Genomic DNA, 24187 nt, shown 5'->3' with positions numbered 1-24187 from the left:
ATTTATATTTGGGTAGATATTTGTATTTAAATTAAAGTATTATATACGTGACAAATGTATTATCAAGTTAACAAGATCTTCTAACTTCAAAATATATTATTTTAAAATGTTCCGAGCTCTTTTTTTCCAAAAAAAATTCACAACAAATGTGAAAATATGTAAATATATAAAATATAGTTGTTCTCTTCACATGTTCATTTGACATCTAAACAATTTAACGTGGAATACATATGCAAAACATATCTGTTAGTTGACAAGAAAAATACAAAACAAATAATATCTATAAGATAATATTAGTGAGATAAAACTAATTACATGATTGAACCTCATCAAATTGAAATAAAAATATACATTATTGCATTTAACTAATAAAGATTTTCAGTGACCATCCTCATAGGTTTGCGTTAAAATACATATATATGACAATCCACATTGAACATTCACAAAAGAATCTGTAATATTATTTTTTGCTAAACTTATTATTCAAATCTTCGTTTAAATAAGCAATAATATATTTACTATAACATATATTTTTGGAATTGGTAATCACGTGCAATACACGTGTCAAAAAACTAGTTTTTAAATAGATTTGACCAACTTTTAAGGAAATCCAAACCCGTTCTTAATATTATGATTTTAAAACTTAAATAGCAAAAACATTTTGCATTCAAAAAACTTAATTCTAATATCTAACCCCCCGCCCCCCCAAAAAAAAAAAAAGAATCACATTGGACAAATGCAAAATTAGGGGTTTTTTATTTAATGCAAAAGAAAAGAAACCTCTTTTCCGCTGCCTTTTCTTCCCTAAAAAAACAAAAGGTGTGGAACCTAGCAGAAGCAAATAGTGTGGCAGAGAAGAGAAAATAGAGATGTCGAAGACGCTAGTTCAGCCTGTAGGCCAAAAGAGACTTACCAATGTTGCTGTTGTGCGTCTCAAGAAGCATGGTAACCGTTTCGAAATCGCTTGTTATAAGAATAAGGTCCTTTCATGGCGTTCTGGCGTGTAAGTTTTTTCTTTCTTTTTCACGATTGATTTCTGTTAAATACTAAAAAGGTTGTAGATTTAGAATCAAAATAGAGTATTGTAAAAAGGGTTTGAAGTAAAAACTTAGGTTAAGGGAAAAACTGTTGGATTAATAAGTATTGTTAGGTTGATTGATTTTTTGTTTGTGGTGTAGAGAGAAAGATGTGGATGAAGTGTTGCAGTCACATACTGTTTACACGAATGTGTCAAAGGGTGTACTTGCAAAGTCTAAAGATTTGATTAGGGCTTTTGGTACTGATGATCAGACCAAAATCTGTCTGGAGGTGAACACTTCTTCCCCTTTTTGAAAAGCATATTTTTTACTTGAATCAGTAATCATACTGCACAAGATATCACCTGTTAGGAGGTAGCAAGTAGTGTGAGAAAGCATTTAAAGTTGTTCATAAGTATGGACAATTACTTTTGAACCTTTTTGGTTTCCTTCTCTTTATATAGCTTCTGCTTCATATTTTTTCTCCTATTGATATGCATATGCCAATTACAAGCATGACACTACTTAACGTTGGGTATGTTAAAAATTGGTTCTTTCTTATCTGGCATATGAATATCATGATTCTGGGAAGTAATGTCTGAGAAATTGTTTTACTTTATACTTTTTGATCGTTTGGGCAATATTTTAGAAATTTTGAGGTCTTGTTGTAATCCAATTCTGCCTTTCTGAATCATCAAGATGAAAAAGTATTTGTTTTTAATCCAGTTTTGCCTGTTCGAATTGATAAGCGAAGTAAGTAGTTATTCACGTAAGCTAATCAGCGTGGCACAGCCTTCAGAATTTGTGATGCATAGAATTCAAAAGGACCTCCTAAAAGCCTATGGTGTAGTGATTTTAATCATGTTTAACACTTTAATAAGTTGATAACTCAAGCACTTGCCCATCAAAATTGTTTTAATTTACCAGCAAAGGAAGCAGCTTATTTAAGTGCCACTAAGTGGTATTCCATATTTTCCTCTACCCTCATCCCTTCTTCCACTCTTCCTTCTTTTTTTTAAGGAATAAATGAGAGTGATGTATTACGTAAAAGATAATTTCTGTATTTTAGATTTTGGACAAAGGAGAGCTGCAAGTTGCAGGGAAGGAGAGGGAATCACAGTTGTCAAGTCAGTTCAGGGATATTGCTACCATAGTTATGCAGAAGACAATCAATCCTGAAACTCAGCATCCATACACAATTAGCATGATTGAACGTCTGATGCATGAAATCCATTTTGCTGTTGATCCAAATAGCAGCTCAAAGAAACAGGTAACAACTAAACTTCTTATGATGTTTTGACTGCCTTTTTAGTTCTTTATGTTTAGTATCCTGCAACTGATCAATTAACTTCTACAGGCATTGGAGGTCATTCGGGAGCTTCAAAAGCATTACCCCATAAAACGTGCCCCCATGAGGTTGAGGATACATGTACCAGAACAAAGTAATCCTTCTGTCCTGGACAAGCTTAAGGAGTGGAATGCCTCCGTTGTGTCGAGAGAAGAATCTGGAAGTCAGCACTCCATTGTAAGTGGCACCTACATTTGAAACCTCATATAGCACAAGAGATGTCCTTGTCTGATTTTTCTGGCACTTTTGCAGCTAGAGGTTTCCAAATCTTTTATTCTGGGATGTTTATTTTCAGCCAACTGCTCTCCCTACCTTCATATTAAAAAATTCCAACAAAAAGGGATCTTTTGTTCTGGGATGCTTACATGTGTATCAATTTTTTCTTTCTCTGAATTTTTTTAAAAGGTCAAAAGAAAAAGAAAGAAAATAAACAAACAACAGCTGCTGGCAAAAGAAAACAAAAGAAACGTAACATGGGCTTAAAAAAGCAAAGCCCAGTATTTAAGTGGAGAAGGGTAGAGAGGCCCATTATCCACCGAGTTTAGAAGGCTGTGATTGGTCCAAAGGGCGGGTTACTGGCAGATTTCTGGGTTATCAAAAAAAAAAAAAGGAACCAACTGATGCAATAAAGGGAAAAACAAAGAAAGAGAACATAGTTACCTTTATAAAAAAAAACAAAGAAAGAGAACAGGACACAATGGACCAAGTTTGATTCATAAAAATAATGATTCAAACCAGTCTCAGTCCCAAAAATACTAACACTGCCTAAAACACAATCACTAACTGATGCATAAACCCCCTTCGTCTAGAAAGCACCCATTGGTAGGCTTGTCTCCTGATTTTTCCCTTCCAATGGTGACTCTCCCCTCTTTCCGATAAACTCTTGTGTTAGCTTTGTCGATGGTGGGTCAGAGTTCAACTGAGTTTAGGGAAATTCGGAAAGGCGGGGCAAACTTCAATGCTGAGTCTGGGCAAATCTCATGTGGTGAGGCAACCCTCAACGAGGATGCTGAGTCCATAAGAGGGGTTGTATGTGACACCCTAACTTAGGTTAAGAGTCCCATATCGGCGAAACACATGAGAGATGCTGGTATATAAACTCTACTGATGCCTTTTATAAGTAAGTTAGGATCTTTGTAAGTAGCTTTCTCCTATTCTCTTTTTTGCTTCTTTTTGAAGGTATCCAGCATAACCTTTATGGCTAATGCTGAGGAATACTACATTACCATTTTTTTTTAAAAAAAACCCGTGCGGGTCTAGGCCCAAAGCAGAAAATATCACTAGCGGTCTGGGCCTTAAAAGATGGTATCATAGCCGCTCCTGTGTCAGCCTTGTTGGCCAAAAATTAACTTGTAGTTCACCTGACATCAAGCTATCATAGCAAGATTTTACCATGAATTGACCTTTGCCTTTCCAAACCATCCTGTCCTGGCACTGTGACATACCTTGAAAGGTCTCCATAAGCAGTAGCAATTCAGCAAGTTAACTCATTTCCCAGTCACTCAAGTGCCTCTAAAATTGAAGTTCCAACTATCATTACCTCGGTAGGACACTATGTTTGCTTCTTGCATCAAAGATAGTCGATGTATGTTAGGGAACAACTCTTTGAGAGGAGCATGGTCATCTTGTTTCATTAGTTCAAATCCTCAAATGTTTAGTGATGTGATCAAGTTCATATTATCAATAGATTGAGTTCCATTTCTATTGGGCAAAAAAGTGGAATTTCTCTATCTATTCCATATGGTTTGGTAACTTCTGGTTTATTCACCGTACAATGTTAAGCGATTTAAGAACTGCTTCTGATGCAGCCTGATCTATTTGGTCGACTCTCTTGAGTTCTGTGACTAGCTGTATTAGTGGCACTAGGTAGACATAAATATTAGGTTCTGTTCTTTCTTATAGATCAAAGAAGATCATTGAATGTCATAAATGGAACATTTGGTTGGGAAAGGCTAAAGCTTATTGGGCTTCATTGATGGCTTATAGCTTAGACATTGTTCACTCGGGTCTGTGCATAGTCTTTGTGGTACCAATTAGTTGCACTACATTTTTTTTTTTTTTTTTGAAGAAGTATCAAGCTATTGAGAACCTTGGGTTTTGGAGTTACATCTCTGGGTAAACATGTTATTCCTTCTTTTGGTGTAGGACATTGATCCAATTTGACTTGAAACCAGTTTCATTACAGATGGCCTATACTTGAGTCAAAATTAGCTAGGTTTTGTTCTTTAGACCGTCATATTAGTTTCCATGACGAGTATAAATGGTTGGAAGGCAATGTTTGAGAATTGTTCATTTTGTCATCCAGAAAGATTCACACCATTGTTATTTATTTGGTTATGATGAAAACATTGCTTAAATTGGTTAGACTGCATGGCCTGTTAGCTTGACTGTCCTTGGTTGCAATGATTTGTTTCAAATTTTAAGCATGATTCAAATGTTATGAAAGAGGTCATTTTATTTCCAAATCATTTTTTGTATTACATTTACTAATCAATTGAATGCTGCAAATAATTTTTTTTATGTTTATTAATCTATTGCAAAAAATGATGAAGTTACCTCTTTGAGGCCTTGTTGAAGTTGCATTTTAATGATAATCAATTCAATTTATGTTCTTGAATTAGTATTACCATTACTGTCCATTGGATGCTGAAATTAGATATTCTAATTGCAAATGCTATTTATTTCTCAAAAATGATATTTAAATTTGAGTTCTTGAAGTAGTACTACCATAACCCTATGCTGAAATTAGTTATTAGATTGTGCAGTTAGCTTTTCACTTTTCAGTTTATAGCCCCTTGAGTCTCGTTGTTTTAATACGTTTTTCCCTTGGAAAACGCTGCTCCTTGTATCAATTAGGAGGAGGAGGCCGCAAGGAGTAGTTGTTTGGTTTAACTTTTCTACCTTGCATTCTTCCTCTACATTGAATTCAACTTGAGCTTCATTTTCATGAAATATCAATTTTATTTTATTCTAAAGCTTAATGAACCCCAACCAGTACATTTTCTGCTATCTTACCAGTTACCAGTAGAATAACGTTGTTCATTTAGAAGAAGAGGTCAAACCTTTTGATTCCTGGTTTCACCAAACTAATGAGCCACAAGAATGTTAATGCATGCTTTGAGGGGGCCAAACTAATTTCTGCGTCATATATTTAGGTCAACTTTGCAGTTCAATATCTTTTTTTTTTTTTGAGTGGGCAGGTTTGATCCTCATGTGCTCTTACTAGTTCAGCTACATTTTTTTTTTTTTTGTGGTGCTTAACTACCATTCTGATCATTGTATTGCAGATTTGTGAAATTGAGCCTAGTCTTTTCCGGGACTGTGATGCCTTAATAAGGAATCTACAGGGCAGAGTGGAAATTCTTGCAGTCAATGTACATGTTGAGGGGGATACTTTCGTCGATCAGTTCGATGATCACGAGGATGATTCATCAAGTTTAAGGAAGGATTCTACAGGTTCAGTTCTCCAGCTGAGTGAGAAAATGCAAAAGCAGACTATTTCTTCAGAAATCGGGAATTCTAGGGAAGAAGAAAAACTGAGCAAACCTGCAAAAAGTGGGAGTTCTGAGGGCGAAGTAAAACTGAACAGGTGCACTACTTGTAATGCTGTTGTGGGAGATTCAAAAGAATACAGAGAGCATTTTAAGAGTGACTGGCATAAGCATAACCTAAGGCGTAAAACTAGGCAACTCCCTCCACTTACAGCTGAAGAATGTATGGCTGACCTGGAACTTGGAGACTCGAAGGCTGATCTAAAAGAATATTCATTTTGAGGTTGGAACAATATTCCTTAGCTACAGACTTGTATTTACATGATTAAAGACAATACCTAGCAAGACTTTGAGGAAAACATATAATATAGAGAAATGGTGATAATGATATTTTGCTGATGAGTCTGGTTATTTTGCATTTTATTATATTGAATAATTGAATAAAAGGGAAAAACCCTATCCATATTCGATCTCGTCTCTGCTACTCTTATGTGCCCAAAGTGTTTATGTTGATGCCTCCCAGTAATCTTGAGTTTATGCATCTGGTGTCTACTGGAGTGAAAATATCCTAGTGATATATTGAATGTTGGTGAGAAGGCATAGGCGTCACTTTATGATCTCCAATCATAACAGCAGGGCACTTGTTCAAACAAGCCATTAGGCTCTCTTCTACGTTAATGTGCTACATTTAGGCTGCTGTGATGGACGAAATTCTAGAATGTTACAACTGAGGCTTAGAGACCTGACTATGATCTAAATCATGTTGATAGGAATGGTTCCTCAAGCAGAATTATATCCTTCTGCTAAGAGGACTGCCTCCATTATGTAAAATGCCACTTGGTCATTGTTGTAACTTAACATGGTAGATAATAATATTTTATAAAGGTTTCTTTATTTCATCAGTCTGAGCTGAAGTAAATTGTAAGCTGATATTTGAATCTACTGCTTTTCTTTTCATTTTTTCCAGCAATATAATCCCTTAATTTATGTTGCATTTTTGCCTTTTGTTCCCTGCAGGTTTTGATGCAACTATTACTGATGGCAAGGATTGATGCTGCACAAGTCATACATGTAATGTTGTGCATTATTTGGTGGCCGAGTTTCTGTTAAGTCCGAGAGGGTAATACTTTATTTGACTAATAGTTGTTGTGGTGCTGGATATTTTTGTACATGAATTGGTATTTTTGACCAGTTGATGGATTGAACTATAGCTTGTACTGGGATTATTGTTGATACCAACTGGTATATTCTACCTTGGTCTTATGGTAAATGATATTTTAGCCTTGTGATGATCGAGGTAAATATTTTCCTAACATCTGAAATGATAATTTTAAGGTCATCCATCCATGATTGAACTGAATGAAATATGGTAAACACAAATGTAAAGGCAGAACAGAACAGCTGATCCACCAAGAGGGTGGGATGCTCTTACTGGAGCATCTTACATCCGCAACCTTTTTCCCTATGCGTAGGGGCAGAGCTAGAAATGAACCTGAAATCACACTATATGTTCACCGGCTAATTAACACACCGTGTCTGCCTTTGCTTTGTAGTCTAACAACTAGCTCATATTCATTTCCTTGACATGTAGTCTTGATCTTCATTTCTCCAATCCAGATCTTTCCCATCTTGCTACAGCTTTAAAAGAATCTCTTCACTATCCGTCTTGGTGAGATACAAGCCAGCAATATCCACAGCCTGCACCAAGTTTGCAAACATTACTAATCATGTCTTGATTTCAACGAAAAAAATAGGAGAAGTTGTAGGTAGTGAGTGATACCATAAAATTGTCCGGTTGATGATGGATTCTCATCAAGATGAAGTGGTGGCTAATTCCTCCTTGTCACCACTAAGCCTGAACAAATGGATGATGTAGCAGCTGAACAGCTGTCAAACGGCGACTTGGATTCCTCTGCAGGCAAAGTTTCAAAAAACTCTTTGCATTATCTGAGAGGTTCCTGGGAATTTCAGGACTGTCTTTCCCATTTACCTGTTTGAATAATAATGCAGCACCCTGTCAATCCCATGTAACAATATCTAAAAAGACTAGCAAAATCCAGTTATATCATTATACAGAACAAGTATTAATTCCTTTAGGTAATTTGCTCAAACCAAGGGATGCATGAGTATCTTACTCCTTCATATGGTGGTTTAGCTGTTGCCATCTCAACGACAGTACAACCTAGGCTCCAAATATCTACAGCAACACTGGAACCTCCTGCATCTTTTACTACCTGCTATAATATTTCGAATATTAGAGAATCAAGGTTTTAGAAAAAGAAGTTGATAGTAAGATCATTTAGTCAAATTGTTGGGAGAATACCTCTGGAGCCATCCAACATGGACTTCCTTTGAAAGAATCCATCAAACAACACGAGTTTATCTGAAATTTGAATCGAAAAACCAAAATATATACATCTGTATATAAAAAGTTCCTATTTAGAGAATGGAAATCAAAACTTGGTAGGTGATCAGTAACATACATGTTTAGCCATTCCAAAGTCTGCAAGCTTGATTTCACCCTTAGCATTTACTAGTATATTTGCTCCTTTGATATCCCTGCCAGTAACATAAGGCATCTGAGAAAATAGGGAATAGAAAGACCCTGAAAATCAACTGTTGATAGTACCTATATATGAAGAATATATTGATCTTGATAGAACGAAAAATATTTCTGATAATATCGCTAGCTTTAGTTTGTACCTGTGTGCTATGTTTCTCTCATGCAAGAAGACTAAACCGGAGAGAATTTTTCGAGTGTAGCTGCTGATAATTTGTTCTTCAAAAGGACCATATTCTTGAAGTAGTTTGAGAATTGAACCTCCTGGAACATACTCTAAGTAGAGTGACAATCTATCTCCTCTCTGTAAACAGGATTGTTCATAGTCACTTTTCCTTGTTCAAGTTTAGTTCATTATTGCAAGATGATAGAAACCATAATATTTGTTTTGAGAACAAACACAAAGGGGCCATACCAATTCACTTCCATAGTATTGCACAATGTTTGGATGTGAGAATTGACTGAGCAATGTGATCTCCTGTTTAACCAAGAAACCAACTTGTTAGTACTAATCGCGTTGAGAATGAATAGCGAAAACATGAAAGACCATGTAAAATTTCTTGATTTGAGTTGACATATACAGACCTGGTTTAGCTGCTTTAGACGTTCTTCCGATGTTGTGTCATTAAAGATGATTCTTACTTCCTTTATAGCACACATTTGTCCATTATCACTGTTGCAGAAACAAATTTACAGCTTTTAGTGAGGTCTCAAATCTCCATTTTCCGTGTGATCTATGGATTACGAGTTCAAACTATGGAATCAACTACCTTGAAGAACATAAAACATGAGAGCAAAGATGTAAAATAGAATGAGTGAAAGTCATGAGTCATGACATACCTATTAAATCCAGCATACACATTTCCAAATGTCCCTTTTGCTAACAATTTCCCTTTCTTCCATTGCCCTGTTCTACCCTTAGTAGAAGAATTTGGTGGAAGAGGAAGAGGATGGCGCGGATGATTACATTCTTCTTGTTTCCCATTAGGAGAATCCAATTTCTTATCCAATTCCACTGGATATGTTGTTGGTGAAGTGCAAGGAGAGTTAGATTTTGAACTCTCATTTGATGTTCTTGACCAATCATTGCATTTGTTTCTGTTCAATGTTTAGCGACATGCAAATTTTGTTAGTAATCTCTATTAGGTATGTAATTTAAGGATGAGGAGATTACAAGGTAGGGAATCGAGCCCTCACCAATAAGGTGAAAGTTCAGGTAGCCAACCAACTGAGCTACTAAGATTCCCCAGAGACAAAGTTCATAACTAATTCTAGTTATTTTTCGTAGTAAGATTGTACAAACCTGAATGGACTAAATAGTGGACTAATCCCTTGTTCTTCATCATCATTGAACTGAGATGAGGTAGGGGATGATCCACTACTTGATCTTGTAGAGAAATTAGGTGAATCTAATGGCAAAGGCAAAGGAAAAACAGGATGAAGTTTCTTGTCTTGGGTGTATGTGTAGGAATAGTAACCATAATTAGTTGCAAAAGAAGTTGGTGAATTTTTTGGTATGAAGATGGATTCATCAAAACTTTTTGGCTTATTTACTCTATTCTTCTTGTAATTTCTTGGAGGAGCTTGTTCAAACCAAGAAGCCATTTACTAACTTTTTGTTGGGACAAGAGAGTAGTGTCAAGTATATTTCAAATTGTGACACTTTTAGTGGATTTTTTTGCTCAAGCTTTGAAATGTTTGGGTATATATGTGTTATAAACCGTGTACAAGAGTGTGTTTGTTTAATAGGAGGGACCCCCAGAAAATGATGGGGTTTGATTAAGATATATCCTAGATGAGTTTGTAGGTTATGTATCAATAGTTGGAGACGGCTGCACCGAGACGAATTTAAGATTTGAATTTATGAGTTTTGACTTCTATGTCATGGACCGTAAGTGTTTACCCGAATGGATTGACTTTTTACTTAGTTGGAGACTTCTTAGCATATTTACATGGTTTGAGAAAAAAATATTGGGTTTGGCCTACCTTTGATCATGCCTAAGAACAAGAGTAGAACTAGGTAGGGCTGAGGGGTTTATCTGAGGGAAAATTATCTATTTTTATCTGCTTAAGTTTAATAACTACAATTATTGATATCTGGTGTCAATAAGAGATAACAAGTATTCAATGAAATAATTGAGGTACGTTCAGGATCACATCACTATTACAAAAATTGAAAAATTAATATTTGGGGCCGGCTGCATGCAATGTTAGTAAAGAATAGTTGAAGTTGAAGCCAATTGTGGATTAAAGGTATTGAGAAAGGAACATATATTTGCCCCACAAGTTTGGTTAGGATTGGAGGTGAATATATTTCTGCCGTACTCCTTTGAATATTCACCACCAAAACAAACAAAATAACAATATATATATATATATATATATACACACACCTCACTCATTATTAAGTATTTTTTTTTTTATTATTTGAGGGTGATTAGGTGAAAGATTAGTGGGTTGGAGCGCATTGTTAGTCCATGTTAGTAATCGTAGTATTATTTTTATAGTTTCGTGTCCTTCAATTTTTGTTATTATGTGTTGTTATATTATTTTGTTGTGGTTTGTTCTTTTTATTATTTGTTACGATTTATTGGTTCTTGTATTTTCGTTACTGTATGTTATTTTATATTGAGTTGAGGGTCTATCGAATGTACCTCTAAAGTAGAAATACAATCTGCGTATATTCTAGTCTCTCCTGGCTCTATTTTGTGACATTACATTGGATAATGTTGTTGTAATTAGGTGAAGGGAATAGAGGTGGAAGCTTCACTTGAGTCTATTATTATCTCATTAAATACATATCTTCCATAGTATAAAATCTACCATATCACATCTTATTAATAATGTTAATTAAGTATTATTTTCTCTTTACTTAACGACGCGGTTACATCATGGACAATGAAAGTGAAAGGACTACTTCAAATAAGTTCAATTGAAGAAAAATAATAGTAATACTTGCGATAAAAGAATTCACTAGTTTAAAAGCTAATTGATTAGATACATATGCTAGTTTGCAGTATTACGAATCTTATCAGATTTTGGTGTTTTCAGATACGTTTAGATACATGTATCTCGTGATACATGAAGTTAAAATTAGGGGTAATTTGTTCTAAATACAATGTATGTACGATACATAGACAAATATCGTTCACTAGTCTCTTGTCTCGCTCGCCACTCTCCTATGTATCTAACTATTCGGTATTTAGATACATGCGAGCACACCTAATATATACATATACATGTAAATATCGCTCGCTAGTCTCTTGTCTCGCTCGCCACTCTCCTATGTATCTGACTATTTGGTATCTATAGATACATGCGAATCACACCTAATATAACATATACATGTATTTAGTGTGATTCACATGTATCTGAGACACATGGACAAATCTCACTCGCCTCTCTTCTATTCTCGCTCGTCTCTCTCCCTATTTCAATGTATCTGATAGCAAAAAACAAATATCTAAGAGTATTTGACTTGAATTTTGATATGAAATTATTAATTAGTAATATAAAATGTAATTATTTCAAACTATGATGAAAATTAGTAAATATGATAGAAATAATTTGTGTAATTAGATAATTTTGTCTAATTTTTTTGTGACTATATCTTCACTCGTGAAATTATAATTATATATATATTGGTATCGTTGTTGTCAATAAATTTTATTTTTATCATAAACTGTCACAAATCATCGTAATATTCTGGAACATTATAGAAATTTTATTAATTCTTGATTTTTTTTTGTTTCATTGACTTATTTTTCCTGACTATTATCTTATGCATAAATTGAAAATTATTGCCCAACTAAAAAGATGATGACAACATGAAGATTCTTTTACTTTGGAAGTTCAAACCAGACAAAAAATAACTTTTTATGTATTATTTAAAGAATTAAAGGAATAAAAATTAAAAATAATAATTTCAAAGCCATATAAAATCAGCATTAGTCCAAATCGATACCCTTGACATTTCCTTGTTAGATAAGAAAATGAGAGAATTACCATAGTTATGTCAATTCCATTAAATCAAGAGTGAAACATACATGAAGCTCTGAAATAGGAAAATTAAAAATAGTTTTTCTTCTTTGTAACTTGTAAGTATATTTTTGGTACATAGTAAAATTACATTCATATGTAAAAAAAAAAAAGTTCTATGTCCTCTTACAACTCTGTTTGGATGACAATTACGTATTATTTCATAATGAATATTATTATATTGTATTGTATTGTGACACAACAACAGTTTGAAGGATAAACTTATAAGAAAAGTATAAAATGAGCTAGAGCAATTGTAAAAAGGCAAGATACAAAAAATAAAAAAAATATTATAAAAAAATAAGTAAAGATATAATGAGGGGGAAAAAGGTAACGATGCGATCAATCCAAAGCGTTCTTTACAAAATGGAACTTTTCTTTGTTATGATGTCGGAAGATTGCGCGTCCGATCATCGAACGACTCTTGTACACTCTTTCCTTTTATCCCACTGATGATTCAACTGATTTTTTTCAAGCAATCACAACTATTTTCTTTCTCTTCCACTGTCTTTCCACGGACAACATAAAGCACCAACATCGTCTGGGATTATGGTGGGCTAGCCCTTCCCTTGGCTTGGTTGGTTATATAAGAGAATCTCGAGAAAAAGTAAGTTAAACCTTACTTAAGGCAAAAGATTTCTTGGATGGTTCATTTCAGTCTGAAGTCAGTCAAGTCATGAAATTGACAAAGTTCCCCCTAAACCAACCCTAGCCAATAGCTAAAGAAAGTGAAAGAAGCAGAATCAATTCATTCATATGATTTTTTTATTTTTTTTATTTAAAACTTCTTGAACTAGAAAGAGAAGCGATCCTTTAAGGAACTCTTCAAGCTCTAGCAGATGAAACAAAATTACTTTAGAATATAAATAATAATCAAAATAAATAATTTAAACTAATAAATATAATATGATATAATACGATACGATAGGTAACAACCATCCAAACAAGCTGTTAAGCAATCGATATTAAATAATTAGGAAAAATACTAGATCCTTGAGAGTTGAGACTCTTCTGCCGCCATAAAAAAATCCAAAAAAGATAAGTCATGTAATTATTTTAAAATAATTTTCCTTTTTTTGTTTATTTATTTTGTCTTTTTCTTTCCGACTTTCTCAATCTTTAAAAATTTTAAAATCTCAATAATAGCTTGAGGTCATAAAAAAAAATAGAGAGGACTAATCATATTATTATTTAAAGTTCGAATTACGGAATAAAGAATATTTTCAATTGGGAATCGAAAATGAGTATTCACCAAATTTCATGTCCCTTTGATATTTGTTTGTTCGAAGCTATAAAAGAATTACGACTAATTGATTTTAAAAAAGTTAAGACGGCCAATATGCAACAACCAATACTATACTTGATTTGTTTTATTTTATATGATACATTTTAAATTTTGTGATTCAAACAAATTTTTTTATTATAACTTTTTCATTTTTTTTAAATATCTTGAATTGTCAATTATAGTGATTTATAATATATTTTACGTAGTCTTTTTTTTTTTAAATATGTAAATTTTATCACAAAAATTTAAAAATGCTATGTTTGAATTCACAATTGAAATTTCATTGTATGACTCTCGAAATTTGAACGGTGTCATATATTGAAACAGTGGAAGTAATTGAATAAAAGGAGTTAAATTAAGCTGGAAAAAAAAGTTTTCTCTTCATTTGTCTTATATAATCAAATGCCCGCCTTTAGAAAAGTTTTCAAGATATATAATTTTAAAAAGGACGGCATAGCATTTTGATTAATAAATAGTTTTTTATTTCTGAAAAACCAAATAAAAATAATTTTTCAAAAACCAAAAGCAACCACAATGTATGATGAGAGAAAACTAACAACACATATTTTCTTATTAACTAACCAAGCCATTTTTCTCTAAAATTATAATTTTTAAAATTCTTCATAATGTATTCTCACTCTGCATGAAAGGGGCTAGATTAGATCTGATATACGTGTGTGAATATATAAAAAATAAAGATTTAAAATTATTCGTTAGATCGAAATATGTCAATTACAAAGTGAGAGAGATTGAAGTTTTTTTTTCCCCATACATGTGACGTGATTATAGTATTCAATATTCATATTGTGCCTGTCATACATTTTGTATTGCTTAGAAAGCGGTGATCTGGTATAGATTGGATGCTACTTTATTATTAGAGAAAGACTTTCGAAACTTATACATATCTTTCTATTAATGACCTAAAAAAGCCATCTCCAAATTTTGAGTAATTTCATTTTTTTTTTATTAAATTAGTTTCAATTGGACCCTTTTAAAAAGATATTTAAAATGAAAATTATTTGATAAGATAAAGATAGATGTATCTACTAGCTCATATAAGTTGTTCAATAGTCCCAATCATGGGGGAGGTGTTTGCAACTCACATGTATATATAGTTGGTTATAAATTAAATGTATATGTCCCCACACTCTTACAATTTGAAGTGTTTCTCATAATTGATTCGAAATTTCCAATTGTGTGTTTTTGATGTATTGAAATTAATTGTGATTTTGATTGGGGTTACACAATCGTAATATTATCAGTATAATTTCATAGATAAGGTTTGAATAAAATAGTGCGTACTTATTAGCCTTACCCCTACTTTGATTGATGTTCATCAACAAAAAATTAAATGCTAAGTATCGTGATCTTTATTTGGAAAAATGCATTTATAGCTATTTTGAGGAATTTTTTATCAAAGTAAGTCATTATTAAAATTGAATTATTAAAGAGATAATTACAATTCAATATCTTTGATTGATTTAATTTGCAAAGTAACCCGTAAATATATAATTTTTGTATATTTATGTATGAATATACATATAATATATCAGTGTATAGATTTTGTATATTTTTTCTGCGCCTATAATTAATTTTAATCGAAAGACCAACAATGAAATAACACCAAAAAAAATAAAATTGCACAAAATCCATTTAATGATATCTTTGAGTACAACAATAGTACATAATTAGTACTATCGCAATATATGAGGGAAAATTCATTAAAATCTGGTTGCATGCATGGTATGTTTGTTATATATATTTTATTACTTTACTTTTCTCAAACAAATAGGTAGGTAGAGTATTTTTTGGAAGGAAAATTGTAAAAGCCATCTAAAAACGAAGAAAAATATAAAATAAAGAAATTGGGGCAAAGACATAAATATTGGATAGCTAGAGTTTCTTCATCTAATTTGATAATCACACATAAATATTTAAATAATTATTAATTGGTGATATATTGAAAATGATAATTAATTTTTTATTCTATGTGAAAAATCAATGATAGTCTAAGTAAATTTTTCTAAAACGGTTATAGACGTGAAATCTTAATTAAATTTAATATCAGAATTCAGAAAATGAAGTGTTATACAAGACAAAAGTGTATAATATGTGTGTATTTGAATTCGATGATAATGTAGTCTAAAAAATAAATTTGTGAAGTCCGTACGGCCATAATGAACAATACGTGTCATAAGCTATAATATGTGAAGTTGTCGGTGTAATTCTGTCTTTCATTTAAATAGACATTTTATTTATTTTTCTAAATATGTGTGTGTCAGAAGATCCTTTTTTGTTTTTTTTTTGGCGAAATGGTCTGGTGAACCCTTGTACTTGTATCGGTTTGTATTCTGAAACCTTCTATTTACCCATTTGTCATCTGGATTCTTAAACTCAATTAAAATGAAACTTTTAAGCCCCTCCAACCATGTGTGTAGCTCACTCTCCTTTATATAATTGACATGTCATATCCACATTAGATATATCAATGCCATATCATAATTATTTCAGAACTATTTTTTAAAATTATTAACCAAAATTATTTAATAAAATGTAAAATAATAACGTTTTAATTTATTTTGGCATTTTTTAAAGTGAAATTCCATACATCCAATTCTCCCTATTATCACGACCAAAATCCACCGGAGAAAGCCATTGCCGCCGTCGTCGCCATTTTTGCCGGCAAATTCAAAAATACTTTTTCCCTCACACCATCACTATTTTTCTTTCCTCCTCCAACATCCACAAAAACAACAACCTAAGAAAAGGGACATTGAGAATGGAAGTCTTAAAAATAAAATTTTGAATCTCAAAAATATACAACTAACAACAAAATAATGCCCAAAACCCCCTAGAAACTAGTTGTAATAGTCACTAGAATCACTAGCAATGGATAGAGGAGAGAATAAATTGGACAAATTGAAGATCGATTAGAATGTAAAATTCGATGTCGATTTGTGGCAAAGAAAGCGGGGACTGAATAGAAATAAAAAATGGGTCGTTGAAATTCTAGTTTGTCGCTGAAAATTCTTGATTGAAAATATAAGATCTACATTGTCATCTTTCTTTGTTTCCTTTCCTTTTCTTTCAATCAAGAAGTACTAACTTATTAGGTATTTGCAGCGGGAAATTTTTTTTTTTTTTACTGAAATAGAAAAAAAGAAGAAGGAGGAATGGATCTGCTGAAAACAATGACATTAAGTATGAAGAAGGAAAATGGAGGTTGGAGCGTGGATGGGGTGTGGGGTTGATGGGAAAAGGGGATGATTGCTGGAAAAGAAGTGTGGTGGGGGAGAAGAAGTAAAGTATTTTTTTAATTTTATTTTTCTTTTACAAAATCAATTATTTTATAATTTTAATATTTTTTTGATGTAAGTATGATCTTCACTTGCCCTTTTAACGCGTGTAGCCACGCTTTTGTGCCAACTCAATCATATTAATGCCACATAAGACTGGTCAATGGTCAGAGGGTTTGATATATTATGTTTTACTGAATATAGGGGTTTAGTTGACAAATGAATAAGTAGAAGGGTTCGCAATACAAACTGATACAAGTATAAGGGTCTACCAGATCTTTTTGCCTTTTTTTTTTCCTTTCCTAGCCATATCCATTATCCTCTATAAAACTCCAATTAATTTGAATTCGTGCAACATAAGACTCATTATATGTGTAAGATGACGCTCCTTATCAGAATCTTTTGTTACATTTCAAGGCTTAAACCTGAGACCTAGCTCTGATTAAGGGTGAATAAATTCAATCCAACAACAAGAGTAACTCAGTGTGATGGAATCTAAAACTAATGTAATGTATACATACATTACCTCTACCTTTACAAAATAGAAAGTTTCTTTATGCAAGATTCCATCTCAGGAAAAAAAGAAGAAATCCGATTCATCTTACCATAATTTTTTATGCTAAAACAAAAAAGTTCCATTTTGCTAATACTTGAAGAAAAATGAATGACATGACTAAGCAAGTGGGAAATGATGCTCAATTAATCATATAAGGACTCTATACTTTGAATCCCTTTTTGATGGAGCCAACACTTTAACAAATTACAACAACTTGTATTTTAAGTGCACTCTCAACTATCATCACCTATATATGTTGTATGCATTTATATGGTCAATTGGTCATTAATGTTGGTTTATTTTTTGCTCCTAAAGTACTAGACTAAAATGAGCCAATTGCATGCTACATGTCATAATATTCTAGATAAGTCTTAGCACAACATTTTGTAAACTCGAGTTTGTTAAACAATAAGAAAGTAAATAGCCAAAGATTATAAAACTTGCATGTATGTAGACAACATATAATTATAAATTTTACCTAAACATAAAATCGATATTTATCTCTTAAAGTTATGTGACCGTGTATGAAACCATCAAGAAATCAGGTTTGAATGGTGATTTATGACTTAGTCGGATGATTTGCATAGATCCCGAGGTGATCGGGGATGATTTGAACCATTCAGGTCATTTAAGAAAATTGAGTTGACCAAGGTCAATATTTAATCAAGATGATTTCGGATTGATTTTTTTTTTTAATATTCCAATAGGTTTGGTATGTGATTTAGAGGTGATTTGCAAAGATGTCTTCTGATCGTTGGGCTTTACCTCAAATTGAAAGTATTGATTCATTATATCAATATGTTGATAGGTGTTAATTTTATTGAATTTGATCATGTGATTTAAGTGGCTAATTAAATTGCAATTTTATACATAAATATACAAGTGAAAAATCATTGATTTGACTTAGCAATTGATATCAAAATTGTATTTTGAGTATAAAAAAATCATGGCTTATGAATAATGCGTTTATGTATCCAATTTTGAATTTTAAATCGTTGAGACAATGCTCCTTCACTAATTTGAACTCGTTATTAATGATTTTGAATAGATTGAGGCTATTGGAGAATGGAGATCGATCATTTGGAGTAGTTTAAGCAATTCAAGTGAAGTATAAATCATTTGACGATTGAGGCAAATGAGACTTCAACTCTTAATTTAATACTTCCAATTTAATTAATATGATATGATATTGTTCAGTTGTATTTTAGCATGTTTTTAAATTAGATGAAATGTTAAAGTTGATATAATTAACTCATTATATTGTAGCACAAGTTGAACTCATAATGTTAATCGTCCAAAATGAGTTCTCTTATCTTCTGGTTAATCTATATATAATATAAATAAAGGAGAAACATAGACAAGGTGATGTGGCACCTCTCTATGGACTTCATTCTTTTTTCTCTTTTTCTTTTCTTAATTCTTTTATTTATTAAATTAAAAAAAAACAATCATATTTACTATTCTAATTTAATTTAATGAGTTACAAAAAACCTCCATTTATTCATATTCTCTACTTAAATAACATGTCTCTTCAACTTATTCTTATGGATTATCAAATCTATAATTTACAATCATCCATGGAGATGTTGAATATTCATTTTTCATTTTCCTCATTCTTACTTTCTATTAGTGTAGTTTTTTTTTCTCATTCTCTCTTTTTATTAGTGTAGTTTTTTTATCATTCTTTCTTTCTAATAGTGTAGTTTTTTTCTCTTTTAAAAAAATAAAAATTATTCTTCATCTTTTCCATAAGAAATCATAGAAAAGATAGTGACATGATATGTTCGTCACTTTAATGAAGATCAAAGATATATTCTTCAAAGATTCAGTATAAAGAGATGCTCACATTAATTTAGTACAAGAAGATCATCAAAATGAAGAAGGAAGTTTAATTATGTTGAAAGATTCATCAAGAGAGATGATCATGTTAGTATAAAGTTTGAATGCTTCCAATATTTTAAAGATTCATTAATGTATTCTTTGATTTCAATATTCAAAATTTTGCCATGCTTGAAAGTATATTATCTATGATACATTTCTTATAGCTATTACATATTGTTGTACTTAAAAAATCTCATAGAGAAATGAAAGTTGCACCTCTCTTTGGCCAAAGATTCTATTTATCTTTTTTCCACAATTTTTCATATTTTTCTATTTATTATACATAAAATAAATATATCAATTACTACTCCTCTATTTATTGTTATACTTAAATGTCTGAAAAATTATTTACACTCATTATTATTCTTTGTTACAAAAAATTAAAAGTCTCAATATTTACTACTTTAATATTTCAAGACATTTGTCTATTTTTTTTTAATTTTTTTTTCCTCTTTCACCTTTGTTAAACACAATGGAATAGTACAAAAAGAGAAGAGGTTGATTTGCTTGATTTCCTAATAAAACTTAAACAACCAACAAATGTTGAATAGTTCATGAGTTTTTTTTTGTCTTCACTATTTTAATTTTTCCTTCTTTTATTTATTTTAAAATTCTTATCTCCATAACTTATACCTAATTGAACTTTTACTTTAATTAATATTATTAACTCCTTTTCTTTAAATTTTTATATTCATAACCCCCAACTATATAATTTCAAAATTTAAGATACCTTATGATATTAATTCTTCAATTTTGTTTATATAATTTATTTTTTATTAGATTCCTACTCAAGATTATTAATTATATTCCATATTTGAAATGGTGATATTCTATATTATTGTTATAGTATCAGATTTATACTTTAGTTTGACTCCATGAAAAGACTCTTGCATATGGATAGAAGGGGTGCCTAATAAAAGCTCAAAAATAATTGCATTGATTATATAATTTTTTATCATCTTTGTTTTTGTGATTAAGGACTTGACAAAATTGTGTTATTGTTTTTCTCTTTTTACTTACTTTTTCATATATGTTCTCTCTCTCTCTATATATTTTTTAAAATTTAGGTTCTTATAAATTTTTTAATTTTACTAAATTACATTTTCATTTAGGCTCAAATTAGTTATTTGTAACTTTGTCAGAACACAACTAACTACGCTAATAGACGTTTAAATTTTATTACTCATGGCTAAAAAAATGCATATTAAGTATTGAAATACGAAATTATTAAGTATTTCTTATGGTGAAGAACCATTTAAATTTGTTCATTTCTTCTACTTCTAATGAATCACCATAATAATATAAGATATATACGAAAAATTAGCAATAGAGGTTTATTTAGATGATAATGAAAAATAGAGAATAAAAGAAAAAACAAGGACAAAGAAAGGATTAAATATCGAAGAAGAAATGAAATAGAAATATTTATCTCTATTTCCTCCTATTTTTAGTTTCATCATTTATTTTTCCGAACTAAAGGAAGATTCATCGGATAGTAAATTTATCATTTGACAAAAATAAGAAAAAACATCAAGTCCTTAAATATGTTTATCCGAATTTTATGTATTAACATCATAATATATGAATTTTTTTCTTAATAAATTAGTCTTTTATTTTTGAAAAACATTTGATAATAAAAATGTAATTCACTTAATTAAGCTCTAATTCTACAAAAAATATTTGTATTGTGATTTTATCACTTTTCTTATTTCTATGTTTGATTTTTTATTTTTTGTATCATAATTATTTTTTAAAATAAATTTACATATATATTTCATAACTGCGCGAAGCTCGGCCAAATTCCCTAGTTGTTATATATACATAATAACTTTCTCCAATCAACATGAGTTGTGGTGAGATGATTGGAATCCTTCTATCATTAATTAGAAGTCTCGGTTTGAGCCTTGTGAAAGAAAAAAAATATTATTAAGAGTGCCCAATCTAAATTACAGACACCAAATCAAAAATCAAAAATCAAAAAGAGAAATCTTCAATTAATTTAGACACTTGATTTGATTTTTTTGGTTTAATCAACACCTAGAGCTTTAAACACATAATGCAATGAGATTTCAATATATACATATCCCATGAGTAGTATGACAAGACAAAAAAAAAGTAAAATAAAAAGAATGAAAAAAATAAATAAATTAGTAAGATGATAAATAAATTGTTATATCTAAAATAATATTGATAGAATGACAGTGTAAAGATTATAATTCATTTTTAACATGCAAGCAATCGTTAATTAGTTAACATTTTGACCGTATAATTTGAAGTTAGAGTTTGATTATAACATTTGAACATAATTTTAACTTTAATTTAAAATTCCAAAGTTCCCTAAAAATAGAATTTCGATTTCAAATCAATTTGGTATACAAGTCATAACGTTGAGGTTCAAATATCAATGGATCTTTGAGTTCAAATATCTTAATTGATTTATAATGTCTTAAGACATTTACTTTTCTTTCAACTAATTTAATTCATCATTTATACCCTTAATCACAATATACTTTACATTGTAACATTAATTTAAATATAATTAGCGGTGAACAAAAATGATTAAATTATACTTTTATTGTCAGTCAGAATAGTGTAACCAATTATATATATATATATATATATATATATTCGTTTGACTAGTGGCATCCAAATATAAAATTCTTACGTTTGACATAACCAACTTCTTGGTCAATAGTATATACTGTGTATACACACAACACATGCAGTATAATTTTCATAATTAACATTTTCAACTTAAAAACTTGTGGCAAATAAATTCTGAATTTGTCATTTGAGTTTAAAATTCAAATAAAATCTTTAACTTTAACCTAACTTCACTTGGAATTCCAAACTAGTTTTGGGGAATTATCGATAGAGGTGGAGTCAAAATTTAAAGTTTATGAGTTAAAGACTTGTCATTGGATTCATAACGCGCCTTAGTTACTGAGTTCACGACAAATATTCATATTTATATTCAAGATCTAAACAAAAGCTAATGAATAACCTGCAACTAAGTATTTAGCTCTGCATGTGATTAGAAATCCTTTGGTAGATTAATGTCAAACTAAAATATACTAGTTATATATTATTTTCTCTGTCTTAATTTATATTACAATTCTAATTTTTAGAATCAGATTTTTTAAAATTTTAACCATAAATTCAAATGTAAAATCTTTTAAGTTTTTTGTAATAGAAGTTACTTGTTTAAAAACTACGTAATTTTTAAAAAATAAATTATGATAATTAATAATTTAAAATATATGAAAGATATTAAAGACGTGTGAAAAAATTATAGCAATCTCTTTTATTTAATTTAACTTTCGAAATTCAATTAATTACTAATTAACTCATCCCACCTTAATTAATATGTTCCTCCAATTTTTCCAGATTAATCACATGACAAAATTGACACGCACAAGCAATATAAGGTGTCTAAATTGTCAATATTAAGGTTAATCACTTCGATTCTGTGTTTTAATTTGATTAGACATATGTATTTGGTATAAAGGGAAATGTATCCATGAAAAATGATTTCCTAAAAAGTATTTTGTGGAAAAACAAGTAGATTTCTTGATTAGTTTTTAGTGTTCGATAAATAAGTACGAAAATATTACTGCGAAAGCATTTATATGTTATTTAGCAAGATTTTGTGAGGTCGAGACTCGGAATGGGATGAGGAGTGGGGTGGGGTTGGAGATGGCGGGGGTGAGATGGTCAAGAGGTGGGGGTTGGGAGAATTACGTGGATAGAAAGCAGACAATAAACTTGAAATGACACTTAACTCTTAAAGGATTCATTTTTCCTACTTCTGTTATGGAAGTCAGTTTCCTCATTTTAAAGGAATTTATTTTCCTAGAAAATTGACCAACTAAACATGAAAAAATTGACAAATATTTTTTGGAAAATATTTTTTCTCGATAGCAAACACACCTTATGTCTAAGTCCAATTTCTCAGCCACTTTTAAGCCCAGCCCAATCATATTGAACACAAACCTCATTAATCAATAGGCCCAAAGTTGTTGCATTTCCAGCCCAGATAGAATTGCACTTTGGCCCTTTTTTGTGCTGGTTTTTACTTTAAAGTAACAGATAACTTTTTTGCGGGACATATAATTATATTTTCGTATCATAATATCTGAAAATAACTTCAGCTTTTGAACAACTTACACATCATTAGACATAAGTTCATTTGCTAAAGGGAAAATGCATAAGTACCCCCCCAGCCTCTACCCAAAATCCCTGAGACACACCTAACCTTTACTAAGGTCCTATTACCCCCCCGAACTTATTTTTTAATTAATTTTTTACCACTTTTCAGCTTACGTGGCAATATAAACCAAATAGGTTGAAAGCTTTGTTCAACACGCGCCGGGCCCCACTTTTTCAACTTTCTAAAAAGTAGCTTTTACACTTCCCAAAATTTCAAAAAGCTATCCTATTATTTATAATCTACTTTGTTAATATATTTTTAGTTAGTTTATAGTTTTCAATGTTTATATATTTTATTTTAAATTTGGGCTTGTAAAATTTTGTAAATATTATATATATAATTTTATTTTATTTATAGATAAAAAAATTTATTTATAATCTACTTTGTTAATATATTTTTAGTTAGTTTATAGTTTTCAATGTTTATATATTTTATTTTAAATTTGGGCTTGTAAAATTTTGTAAATATTATATATATAATTTTATTTTATTTATAGATAAAAAAAT

General features: G+C 30.9%; 2 protein-coding genes across 3 annotated transcripts; one reads left to right on the top strand and one right to left on the bottom strand.

Moving 5' to 3' along the window:
- The first annotated feature begins 760 nt into the window (after positions 1–760).
- LOC102600952 (ribosome maturation protein SBDS) lies at positions 761–7151 on the top strand. The gene is made up of 6 exons (XM_006356245.2): positions 761–1003; positions 1179–1308; positions 2086–2286; positions 2374–2541; positions 5652–6138; positions 6873–7151. The coding sequence occupies exons 1-5, from the start codon at positions 870–872 to the stop codon at positions 6135–6137; spliced, it is 1119 nt and encodes a 372-aa protein (XP_006356307.1). The 5' UTR covers positions 761–869; the 3' UTR covers position 6138; positions 6873–7151.
- LOC107062289 (mitogen-activated protein kinase kinase kinase YODA-like) lies at positions 7027–10088 on the bottom strand. 2 transcript variants are annotated; one of them, XM_015312779.1, is made up of 10 exons: positions 9719–10088; positions 9256–9513; positions 9001–9088; positions 8831–8893; positions 8559–8719; positions 8339–8414; positions 8179–8238; positions 7991–8092; positions 7636–7845; positions 7027–7553 (listed from the first exon to the last, which is right to left on the bottom strand). In XM_015312779.1, the coding sequence occupies exons 1-9, from the start codon at positions 10018–10020 to the stop codon at positions 7705–7707; spliced, it is 1251 nt and encodes a 416-aa protein (XP_015168265.1). In that variant the 5' UTR covers positions 10021–10088; the 3' UTR covers positions 7027–7553; positions 7636–7704. The 2 variants fall into 2 exon arrangements, with proteins under 2 accessions (XP_015168265.1, XP_015168266.1); XM_015312780.1 differs by having other exon boundaries at positions 7991–8089.
- Between the last annotated feature and the right edge of the window lie 14099 nt (positions 10089–24187).

The sequence above is a fragment of the Solanum tuberosum genome, unplaced genomic scaffold (genome assembly GCF_000226075.1).
Source record: "Solanum tuberosum cultivar DM 1-3 516 R44 unplaced genomic scaffold, SolTub_3.0 scf00213, whole genome shotgun sequence".
In the NCBI taxonomy this organism is placed as follows: Eukaryota; Viridiplantae; Streptophyta; class Magnoliopsida; order Solanales; family Solanaceae; genus Solanum; species Solanum tuberosum.
The sequence above is the reverse complement of the archived record's forward strand: the minus strand, read 5'-3'. Positions and strand labels throughout refer to the sequence as shown.